Genomic DNA, 12,775 nt, shown 5'->3' on the forward strand with positions numbered 1-12,775 from the left:
ATTTCTCCTGAGGTTACCTGTGGGTTTTCCTTTGTATCCTGAATAATTCTTCTGGCAGTTATGTCTGAAATCTTTCTTGGTCTACCTGACCTTGGCTTGGTATGAAGAGATCCCCGAATTCTCCACTTCTTAATAAGTGATCGAGCAGTACTGACTGGCATTTTCAAGGCTTTGGATATCTTGTTATTTCCTTTTCCATCTTTATAAAGTTCCATTACCTTGTTACGCTGGTCTTTTGACAGTTCTTTTCTGCTCCCCATGGCTCAGTATCTAGCCTGCTCAGTGCATCCACGTGAGAGCTAACCAACTCATTGACTATTTATACACAGACACTGATTGCAATTTAAAAAGCCACAGGTGTGGGAAATTAACATTTAATTTAGATTTTAGCCTGTGTGTCACCTTGTGTGTCTGTAACAAGGCCAAACATTCAAGGGTATGTAAACTTTCGATCAGGGCCATTTCGGTGATTTCTGTTATCATTAGGATGTAAAAAAAAACAGCCAAACAACTATGTTCATATGATCACTATGGCTTCATATGATCACTATGGCTTCATATGATCACTATGGCTTCATATGACCACTATGGCTTCATATGATCACTATCATTCAATAAAAGATCATTTTTTGCCTGAGCAGTCATATTTTTTAAAATCAATGCCAAAATGTCACCATTTCTGCCAAGGTATGCAAACTTTTGAGCACAACTGCATGCATTCTGGATTGTATATACATCTGTTGAATGATACCATTTATTATTCCCTATGCCCCCCAGTAATCACACATCCTATCACAAAAATCCAGGGTCCCATGAATGAGTGGTAGATGTTGTACCCCGTTCCCACCAGCAGGGGGAGCAGTGAGCAGGCTGGTAGTTACAATGTCTGCAGCTGTGAATACATTGTCTCAGGATCCTGCACCGTCCCTTTAAGAAGGAGGAGAGGCTGCTGGCAGGGGGAGGCTGACCCCAGGACACATCATTAGAGAAGGAGCAGTACCTGTGCCAGTCCATGTGTCAGCCTCTGCCATGGGGACCCAATAGCTGCCCAGAGCATGGCTGCCAAGGAGGACCTATACAGCAAGATAGTGCCCAGGAGGGGCAGGCAGAACCGGACAGGGACCATCAGACATGGATCTTCCCTGGAGATCCTCCTCTCCATGGGCTTCCCTAGAGCTCGGGCGTAAGTCTCCTATTTACTTACATTACTGCAGGAGCTGGGGAGAGGGTACACTCCGTGTACTGTGAGGGCTGGGGAGAGGGTACACTCCGTGTACTGTGAGGGCTGGGGAGAGGGTACACTCCATGTACTGTGAGAGCTGGGGAGAGGGTACACTCCATGTACTCTGAGAGCTGGGGAGAGGGTACACTCCATGTACTGTGAGGGCTGGGGAGTTGGTACACTCCATGTACTGTGAGAGCTGGGGAGAGGGTACACTCCATGTACTGTGAGGGCTGGGGAGAGGATACACTCAATGTGCTGTGAGGGCTAGCAGAGGGTAGACTCTGTGTACTGTGGGAGCTGGGTAGAGGGTACACTCCGCGTACTGTGGGAGCTGGGTAGAGGGTACACTCCATGTACTGTAGCTAGGATAGGCTACACTCCATGTACTGTAAGAGTTGGGGAGAGGGTACGCTTCATGTACTGTGAGGGCTGGGGAGAGGATACACTCCATGTACTGTGAGGGCTAGGAGAGGGTATGCTCCCATGTACTGTGAGAACTGGGTAGAGGGTACACTCCATGTACTGTGAGGGCTAGGATAGGGTACACTCCATGTACTGTAAGGGTTGGTGAGAGGGTACACTTCATGTACTGTGAGGGCTGGGGAGAGGATACACTCCATGTACTGTGAGGGCTAGGAGAGGGTACACTCCATGTACTGTGAGGGCTAGGAGAGGGTACACTCCATGTACTGTGAGGGCTAGGAGAGGGTACACTCCATGTACTGTGAGGGCTAGGAGAGGGTATACTCCATGTACTGTCAGAGCTGGGTAGAGGGTACACTCCATGTACTGTGAGAGCTAGAATAGGGTACACTCCATGTACTGTGAGAGCTAGAATAGGGTACACTCCATGTACTGTAAGGGTTGGTGAGAGGGTGCATTCCATGTACTGGGAGGCCTGGGGAGAGGGTACACGCCATTTATTGTAAAGGCTGGGTAGAGGGTACACATCATGTATAGTGAGAGCTAGGAGAGGGTATACTCCATGTACTGTGATACCTGGGTAGAGGGTACACTCCATGTACTGTAAGGGTTGGTGAGAGGGTGCATTCCATGTACTGGGAGGCCTGGGGAGAGGGTACACGCCATTTATTGTAAAGGCTGGGTAGAGGGTACACATCATGTATAGTGAGAGCTAGGAGGGGGTACACTCCCTGTATTGTGAGTGTGAGTTCTGGTATTTTGAGGCTGGGGCCCTGGCTGTATTCTGAGTGTAAGTTGGGGTATTTGGAGGCTGGGGCCTCTGCCAGGGCGCATACTAATCTGGTCTGTCCCATGGCTGTGTCTACAGGTAGAGCACATGATGAGATATTGGGGCACATTATCAGTCTGCGGCCAGTGGCTCGTTCCCACATAGGGCCCATACAGCCCATGAATGGGCCCTTGATACAGCCTTCTGAAGTGTTGCAGAGTATCAGCCATTAGGCATGGTGGATTGGAAGACGACGAGTGAAACATATAGGAATTATTTCCTGTCTCAGTAAAGTGTTACTGGGCATGTAGTCGGCGTCGTGCTGTGTCAGAGGAGAGGACTGGATGGCTTTATCCTCTGTAATATTGTATTAACACTGGATTTTGTAGAGTGCTCGGCCTACTGGGCCATATCGGATGTTAATGCACGCCGTACGTTCTATGGTAGTCAGTTTTATTAGTGGGAGTTTCGATTATCCTTCGGCACGTCGAGCAGGATACTGAAAACAAAAATACATGTAATTAGTTATTAACATGATTGTTCTTTTAGATCTGTAGACGGTAATTATTTTCGGTCCAGTTGTCTGGTTAATTTCCACGTTTCCTGTAAATTTGGTGAAAGATTTTTCTACAGTGTGTTTTCTAACAGAAATGGATTTATTACTTGTAATTTACGGATAATCTCTTTATGTCTCTTTTCGTGACCACAAGGACAAACACAATTTAAAGATTTGTGCTGACTTAACTTGTGTTGATATATTTAGGCAAAAGTATACAACCTGTTATTCAGTTCTTTGCAATATACAGTTTAGTTATTAAATCGATTGAATAATATAATTCATTAAACATTATGGATTGATCAGTTGAGGAGATCTTAGTACGATAATATTTTAACCCATTTTTGTGTCTGTTTTTTTCTCCTCAATCTATCTATTAATTAGAAAGTGCCATAACTTGTCACGTCAGAAACAAAATCACTTGAATTGGAACGTTTCCCGCATTCTGAAATAGCTTACTGCTTCGAGTATGTGTTCAAAGATATAAACCACACTCAGATCTATAAATGCGTTAACAAAATGTGTGAGAAATATGGCAAAAACAAGCAAATTCTCGTTAAATTCCTCCTATCGTGACCACCATAATCTGATGTCACTTTAAAAAAAACAAAACCATCACGTAAGCAATACATTGTACCAGCCAAATCAAATGTGTAGGTAAAAGGACCTCCAGTACATTATTCTGTCTTTTACTCGATTTACTGCTGTGCTAGATTGTTAGCTCATACGATCAGTAGCCTCTTATTGTGGTGGTTTGTTTCTTTCTGTTTTCTGTTATATGCCCACATTAAACTAACTGCGCTATACTCCTAAAACAGGCGCTATACTGTACTGTTTTACTAGCTATTCTCAAAAAGAAGCAAATCCCATGAAAACCAACAGAATGTGTCTCAATAATTCGCACGCCGGTAACAGCATTTATTTTACCTTGATAAATCTCACTCTGGATCTTCTAAACGCCACCTGGTGCTGTGAACTTAGCGCAGTGTATGGAGTAAATCTTCACTTTAAAATTGACAGATTTTATGTTGCGCTTTACACGATTTGCAATGAGACACATCGGGGTTATTTCTAAACGGTGATGTGCTCAGTTTGAGGCTGTTTTTTTCCCCCTTTTGCACCAAAGTTACTACGCCTTTTCTGTTTATTTTTTTTTCCTTTTACATTTTGTTGTTGTGTTTTGGGGTTTTTTTTCGGACACAGTTTTCCGCTACCATCAGTTAAACAGTATAAGTAGCTTTAACTTCCTTCAAAGAATTAAAAAAAAAAAAAAATCTTTTAAACTGCGAATGCAACTTTTCCCCAGTTATATTGCTGGGTTTTCTTATTTTATAAATGTAATCAAGGGTGCAAAAAAAAAGGATAAAAGGATGTAGTTTAAAGGGTGCAATGAAATTCGCCCTACTGCAATCACAAGCACGTCTTTGTAATGACGTCTATAGATAATGTATTTACATATTGATTATATAAATTGAAACCAATAAAAAAAATAACTGATACTGTGAGATTCCTGTGTTTGCTGCACATTTCAAAGATCTGCAGCTTCTGCAGTGAGCTCTCAGCAGGGAAGGAGGTGACCGTATTGTACATATCCCATAAACCCTTGCTCAACTGTAGTTTACCTGGTCAACCTGCATTTGAAGATTATACCCGGCCACAGGTAACTTCATTGCAGAAAATGGAATTGGATGCAGATTTTTTTTTTTTATGGTTTTTATTTTTTACATTTATTAAGTCTCTCTCCACACTAGTACGCCACACTGTAGGCAACAAACGCGTCTATTCACCCTATCGGCATTGCGCAGCTGTTGTCGATGAACTCACATGTCACTGTACTATTGACGCAGAGAAGAAAAAAATGGCAGATATGAATTTACAATGTTCCGAAAAAAATGACATTTACTTCTAAACTGCCCTGATCTTGTATTGGACCCAGAGTGCAATTTTAGGCTTTTACCGCCCTTATGAATTGAGGTAAATCATTATAAAATATCAAATAAAATAATCACTTTTATTAGAATTGCGTCTAGCTGATCTCACCATAGAAACGACTCACTTCTCAGGGTTATCAGTAAATTGGGGATTATCAGGCATTCAAAGCCTTCTCTCTCTTTTTTTTTTTTATATTATTTATTTTTAATTGCCGTCTCAATACACACGGTACATATCATATCATACAAGGCCATAACACCTGGCTTTCCAACACCGTGTAACGTATGGTAGCCCATGTGTAACCGCGATATCACATCATAGTCTCTGACCGGCGATAGTAACACTGGTATATCTGACGACAAGGTTTTTATAAATAGATACGAAAATAATGTAGCATTGGTCGTAACCATATAACCAGCCCTGCCCTACCCACTTTCTGATAACGAGTATGCACGTATAATAAGAGACATGCTCGTAGGTATTTATGGGACTGATGGAACTATGGGTACTGGCCCAACCAATGCGCAAGAAAAAGTAAATGTGTAGATATAATAAGAAGGGGAGGAGGGGGGGATAGGGTAGGGAGGGAGGGGGAAGTCGAGAGATACTGGTGATGTATTCTTTGTGAAAGTTATCCACCAAAGTTAGGGTCTCCGTCCTGGGTGTCTGGGAGTAAATATCACTTCTAGAGAGCTTTCCTTCCCATCGTTTACGGCTTGCCAGGGGTGGGGTTCGGGATTCTGTTTACTGGGTTAGGGGGCAAAATTTCCCCCCCCTCCCAGCTCCCAGCTCCCACCTCCCCCAATCCTCCGTCTCTACATCTCCCAGAACCAAGGATGTTGTCTCCCGTGTGTAAGTCCCTAAGTATATTGGTTCTCAGTGGGTCATAAGGCCCCCCAGCTCCCACCTCCCCCAATCCCCCGTCTATACATCTCCCAGAACCGAGGCTGTCTCCCGTGTGTAAGTCCCTAAGTATATTGGTTCTAAGTGGGTCATAAGGCCCCCCAGCTCCCACCTCCCCCAATCCCCCGTCTATACATCTCCCAGAACCGAGGCTGTCTCCCGTGTGTAAGTCCCTAAGTATACTGGTTCTCAGTGGGTCATAAGGCCCCCTCAGGAATCAAAGCCTTCTCTAAAGTGAAATATTAGCAGGATGATCTGAAATGTAAATTTGATGCGTGAAGTCATCTGACACAAAAATCGTGGTGTAGTGACAATTCTATCTAAAACATTTAAAAATTCCTTTATTTTTACACTTTGTAGCGTAAGTGTCGCTGTCACAATATCTGTCTGTTGAGAGCTCTGTGCAATGTGTTATAATAACTAATTATTAATATAAAATAACGCAGGATACCAGGAATAAAGAGAAATTATCAGCAAGATAATAGATTTTATAATTCAGACCGCAATAAAACTGATTTGAAAAAAAATATTTTAACAATGTTTGTTTTTTTTAAACAAATGTTTATTATAAATAAATGCTGAAATATATATGTTATATATTTAACTATAAATCGCTGTTTTTACTTTTTGTAAAAGTTGTTTGGAGTATGATTTCCTGGCGCTATATGTTAGCAAGCCAGGATAATTTATATCCTTTCCATGTGCCTGATTGTCTCGTCGAGCCTTATTTTTGCCCGAGGTTAAAACCCCACATGAGGTTTTCAGTCTCACAGCTTTTTAATAGGCCGTCCACTGTCTTTCTCCTAGTTATGGATTTACCAAACTGTTCAAAAACTTTACAGACACTAACAGGGCCATTAACTAAAGCGAGAATTAAGAGTTAATTCAATTGAAAGACCAAAATAGTTGAACTGGAAACATTCTCCAAGTCAGCTCTGTGATTATTTGGGCTACTCTGGCCTTAAATTTGAAATACCCTTTAAATTCTCACTTCAGCAAATAAGCCGATAGCTGCCATGCTGTGAAAGAGGGATGTTTACAGAGCACCAACACATTGTGTCACGGTGTACAATAGCATCATGACATTTAGTTTAAACACAGGTAAAGGATTAATCTGCGATGCCATTGTAATTATAGCTTTATGTAGATCAGTGGTGTAACGTAACAGAGGGTTAACCCATTGATCACTCACTGACGGTTAATATAGTGGTGTTTAAAGAATTAACTCAATTAAATTCCACCATTATCAGTTGTATAAACACACATGTATACACACACTCACCTTATACATACATACCCGCACACACACACACACACACACACACACGTTAACCTACCCATTTACATACACACTCACACACACGTTAACCTACCCATTTACATACAAACACACACACACGTTAACCTACCCATTTACACACATTCATACACACATGTTAACCTACCCATTTACATACATACACACACACACGTTAACCTACCCATTTACATACATACACACACACACGTTAACCTACCCATTTACATACATACACACACACACGTTAACCTACCCATTTACATACATACACACACACGTTAACCTACCCATTTACATACACACACACACACACGTTAACCTACCCATTTACATACAAACACACACACACACACGTTAACCTACCCATTTACACACACGTTAACCTACCCATTTACATACATACACACACACACACACACATACACGTTAACCTACCCATTTACACACATTCATACACACACGTTAACCTACCCATTTACATACATACACACACATACACGTTAACCTACCCATTTACACACATTCATACACACACGTTAACCTACCCATTTACATACATACACACACACACACATACACGTTAACCTACCCATTTACATACATACACACACACACATACACGTTAACCTACCCATTTACACACACACACACACATACAAGTTAACCTACTCATTTACATACATACAAACACACGCGTTAACATTCATTGAATAATGAATTCAATTCAAAATTGTAAAATCAGCTGTGACTAGAGCGGAGTTGGAGAATTTCTCCAAATCAACAATTTTAGTTTAAAATGTGCCAGTCAGGTTTACATTTTCTACAATTTGGGAGATTATGGAATAACCCGATGTGCATTACACGGGTGACGCTGTTATCTCTCATTTATCTTCTCAGGTTTAAACAGAAATATTCTGCTGTTAGGATCCTGTCCATTTTAAGATTAACAAATGTATAGTTTTGTTGCTGCTGCCTGCCAAACTGTGTGTGTATATGTGTGTGTTTATATATATATATATATATATATATATATATATATATATATATATTGCTGTTAGTATATAACTCTGGGAACATCTAGATATAGTTCATGTACACAGATCTGTTACTACCTACTTCTTCTCGGTTAGCTCTATATAAAACTCTCTGCTATACCCCCCACACACCCAATTTCTCCTCTAAAACTTTTATTACTGGTTTATTTTATTTGAAGAACTAACCCATAAATGGCTGCATGTTAGCTTTTACTTTCTGCTTTAATTTAATCTTATACCTGATATGAGGTATTAATTGATGACCCCATTAAATCTTGGTCAACTTTCTTAAGACGATCAATACTTCGCTACTGTACTCAGTATCAAGATTTAGAGATTGGCTGCCGGAAACCTGTTGATCTTTATTTATTGAACAATTATTTTCAGAAATTGATTTGCGACATTTGACCGTTGGGAAATCCCAGAATTTTTCTATAATAAATGTGACCCTCAAAGTCTGGCTGAAGTATTTTGTGATGAGGCATGTTTAGCTGGACATTAATATTCTTTCATTTACAGGGTGACTTGCGTCGTGATTCCTGTGTCTTTAATAAAACACAATATATATATATATATAGATAGATAGATAGATAGATAGATAGATAGATAGATAGATAGATAGATAGATAGATAAAATGTTCTAACGGTGATAATATTGAGATCCGTAGCTGTGGTTAAATTGTCAGAATTATCTCCTCATTCACTGAGATTGAAAGGGATGTTTCTATGGTAAGAATCGGTTACTTGAAATTAATATTATGATGCAGTTTATACGGCTGCGTGACGTTTTATTCAATAAACTAGTGTTACAGCGTCGCGCTATGACAATGTCTGAAACCTTTCAGTAGACAGCGCTGGGGCCTTTTTTTGTATAAATTATTTACCGTAAGAGGAGTGTGTGTGACACATACGTGTGATGTATTTTGTCTTCACGTTTTTTTAGGGTAACACTGTATTCTAGTGATGCACACATTATACCGAGTTTCAGGTTATGAAATGATTCATTGACATTTGGAAACATTGAGAGTTGATACATGTGCGGCTGTTTGGGGACATACTGCGCCGGGTCGGGGAAGGTGTTTAGTAAATGATTCATGGTGATAAAAGCGGTCATGGTTCGAGAACTGCTATATGTGTAGATACGGTGTTGGACTTTAGGCAATTTTTCTGAGTATTTGGAAATGATTTAGGATACGCAGGGTTTACATTTAGCTGATGTTGGCATATAGCGAGGGCAAAGCTGGCACGTTCACCACGCATGGTAATCTAGGCAAGCATGGAGTAGAAGACACTTGGTCATAGGTTGAGATAGGTAGAGGTCTGTCTACATTGGGAGTCTGAAATCCGAGTTAAACATAGCAATGGAATGTTTCATCCTTTAAAGGTACTCTGTCATAGGCTGATGGAGTATTCTTATACAGAGTAACTGATCACACCAAGTTCTTGCTCGGCGTGATACAGGTCCTATGTGCACATTTCGGATTTTGTTACTGGCCACCGTTTGTGCATCCTGTGTTCCTTTCTGTTTACGTCCATTCAACTAGCAGCGATCAAAGAAGGAATCCTTTAACGCATTTATAAATCAAAGCTATAGACACAATGAAAAATCTGCAAAACGAGTCAAACTGCATAAAATAAAATGGGAATGAGAGCCAACTCCTTGTTGGCCAATCTCCATACAATATCTGGATGGACATTACAGGGCATGTGACAGGTCGCGGCAGCCACTATGTGCAAACACCTATCTGCAAAGGGCCGGAGTCAACTAATGGGAGGATGGGGGTATATGTCCTTCTCCAAGAGTGCTATTAGTGTAGCATGCTGATAATAGTGTAAAATAGCCAGCAAATATGGAGTGATAATATTTTCATATAGCACCAGTGACAGTCTGATTATAATATAATAGTGTGATATAGCATGGTGACTGTGTGATTGTAATATAATAGTGTAATATAGCACAGTGATTGTGTGATAATAGTGTAATATAGCACGGTGATTGTGTGATAGTAATATAATAGTGTAATATAGCACAGTGATTGTGTGATAATAGTGTGATATAACACGGTGATTGTGTGATAGTAATATAATAGTGTAATATAACATGGTGATAGTGTGATAATATTGTAATATAGCACGGTGATAGTGTGATAATAGTGTAATATAGCACAGTGATTGTGTGATAATAGTGTAAATAGCATGGTGATAGTGTGATAATGGTGTAATATAGAACAGTGATTGTGTGTTAGCAATATAATAGTGTAATATAGCACTGTTCTAGTGTGATACTAGTGTAATATAGAACGGTGATAGTGTGATAGTAATATAATAATGTAATATAGCACTGTGATAGTGTGATAATAGTGTAATATAGCACGGTGATAGTGGGATAATAGTGTAATATAGAACGGTGATATTGGGATAATAGTGTAATATAGCACTGTGATTGTGTGATAGTAATATAATAGTGTAATATAGCACGTGATAGTGTGATAATATTATATCAGTGTAATATACCACGGTTATAATGTGATAATAATATAATAGTGTAATATAGCATGGTGATAATGTAAAAATATTATAATAGTTTAATATAGCACTGTGATATTGTGATTATAGTGTAATATAGCACAGTGGTAGTATGATAATAGTGTAACATTGAACGGTGATACTAGTGTAATATAGCACGGTGATAGTGTGATAATTGTATATTAGTGTAACATAGCACAGTGATAGTGTGATAATAGTGTAACAACAAACTGTGATAATAGTGTAATATAGCACGGTGATAATTGTATATTAGTGTAATATAGCACGGTGATAGTGTGATAATAGTGTAACATCGAACGGTGATACTAGTGTAATATAGCACGGTGATAGTGTGATAATTGTATATTAGTGTAATATAGCACAGTGATAGTGTGATAATAGTGTAACAACGAACGGTGATAATAGTGTAATATAGCACGGTGATAATTGTATATTAGTGTAATATAGCACGGTGATAGTGTGATAATAGTGTAACATTGAACGGTGATACTAATGTAATATAGCACGGTGATAGTGTGATAATTGTATATTAGTGTAATATAGCACAGTGATATTGTGATAATTGTATATATTAGCGTAATATAGCACGGTGATAGTGTGATAATAGTGTAATATAACACGGTGATAGTGTGATAATGGTATATTAGTGTAATATAGCACAATGATAGTGTGATAATAGTGTAACAACGAACGGTGATAATAGTGTAATATAGCACGGTGATAATTGTATATTAGTGTAATATAGCACGATGATAGTGTGATAATTGTATATTAGTGTAATATAGCACAGTGATAGTGTGATAATAGTGTAACATCGAACGGTGATAATAGTGTAATATAGCACAGTGATAGTGTGATAATAGTGTAACATCGAACGGTGATAATAGTGTAATATAGCACAGTGATCGTGTGATAATTGTATATTAGTGTAATATAGCATGGTGATAGTGTGATAATAGTGTAACATTGAACGGTGATACTAATGTAATATAGCACAGTGATAGTGTGATAATTGTATATTAGTGTAATATAGCACGGTGATAGTGTGATAATAGTGTAACATCGAATGGTGATAATAGTGTAATATAGCACAGTGATAGTGTGATAATAGTGTAATATAGCACGGTGATAGTGTGATAATAGTGTAATATAGCACGGTGATAATGTTATAATTGTATATTAGTGTAAGGTCTGAGCTCCTCCATCGTCCTCGAGCTGTGACCTTATTGATTGGTGAGAGAGAGGTCACGGCTTAAGAGAATTACCTGGGGAGTCTCTGAGGATGTCTCATTATAAAGAGCGTCAGAAACCCTTAGAAAGTAGAGTGGAAACATTGTGTTCGTGGGCGTGGACTGAAACTCTGAACGACCTCTGTGGGGACAATGTCTATACTTTAATGTACAAAGGAAATAAATGAGTAATGGATTTCCGTTATTCAGTGAATCTCTGGGAATTCCCATTAATAATAATCTGCTACGCGTGGTCTTCATTTTACCAAACGTTTGTTTACTTTCACCCCTGGCGACCACTATTCCTTATTATCCTCAGTAAGGACAACATGGGTTCCTTATTATCCTCAGTAAGGACAACATGGGTTCCTTATTATCCTCAGTAAGGACAACATGGGTTCCTTATTATCCTCAGTAAGGACAACATGGGTTCCTTATTATCCTCAGTAAGGACAACATGGGTTCCTTATTATCCTCAGTAAGGACAACATGGGTTCCTTATTATCCTCAGTAAGGACAACATGGGTTCCTTATTATCCTCAGTAAGGACAACATGGGTTCCTTATTATCCTCAGTAAGGACAACATGGGTTCCTTATTATCCTCAGTAAGGACAACATGGGTTCTTGCTCCCTACCTCCCTGATGTTTTCTCTCCATACATAGTATGGGGATATCATGTTATACACTAGTATTAACTGTGTACCACGGAAGGGTATTCTCGCATAAGAAGAAATATATAGCAGTATTACCCATGTATCAGGTCTAAATACTCCCTAGTACTAGTCGGGTATGAGAGCTGAGTACTCCTGCCATGGAATTACTCCCCAGTACTAGTCGGTACTCCCGCCATGGAATT

General features: G+C 39.4%; 1 protein-coding gene across 2 annotated transcripts in view; it reads left to right on the plus strand.

Moving 5' to 3' along the window:
• The first annotated feature begins 910 nt into the window (after window positions 1-910).
• Window positions 911-12,775, plus strand: part of UBASH3B (ubiquitin associated and SH3 domain containing B) — a 75,591-nt gene continuing 63,726 nt past the window's right edge. Inside the window, exon 1 of one of the 2 annotated variants that reach the window (XM_063436624.1) lies at window positions 911-1,183. In XM_063436624.1, coding sequence (XP_063292694.1) covers window positions 1,056-1,183 — 128 coding nt within the window. In that variant the 5' untranslated portion in view covers window positions 911-1,055. The remainder of the gene's footprint in view (window positions 1,184-12,775) is intronic. The other variant, XM_063436625.1, reaches the window with a different exon arrangement.

Source organism: Pelobates fuscus, chromosome 11 (genome assembly GCF_036172605.1).
Source record: "Pelobates fuscus isolate aPelFus1 chromosome 11, aPelFus1.pri, whole genome shotgun sequence".
NCBI lineage: Eukaryota > Metazoa > Chordata > Amphibia > Anura > Pelobatidae > Pelobates > Pelobates fuscus.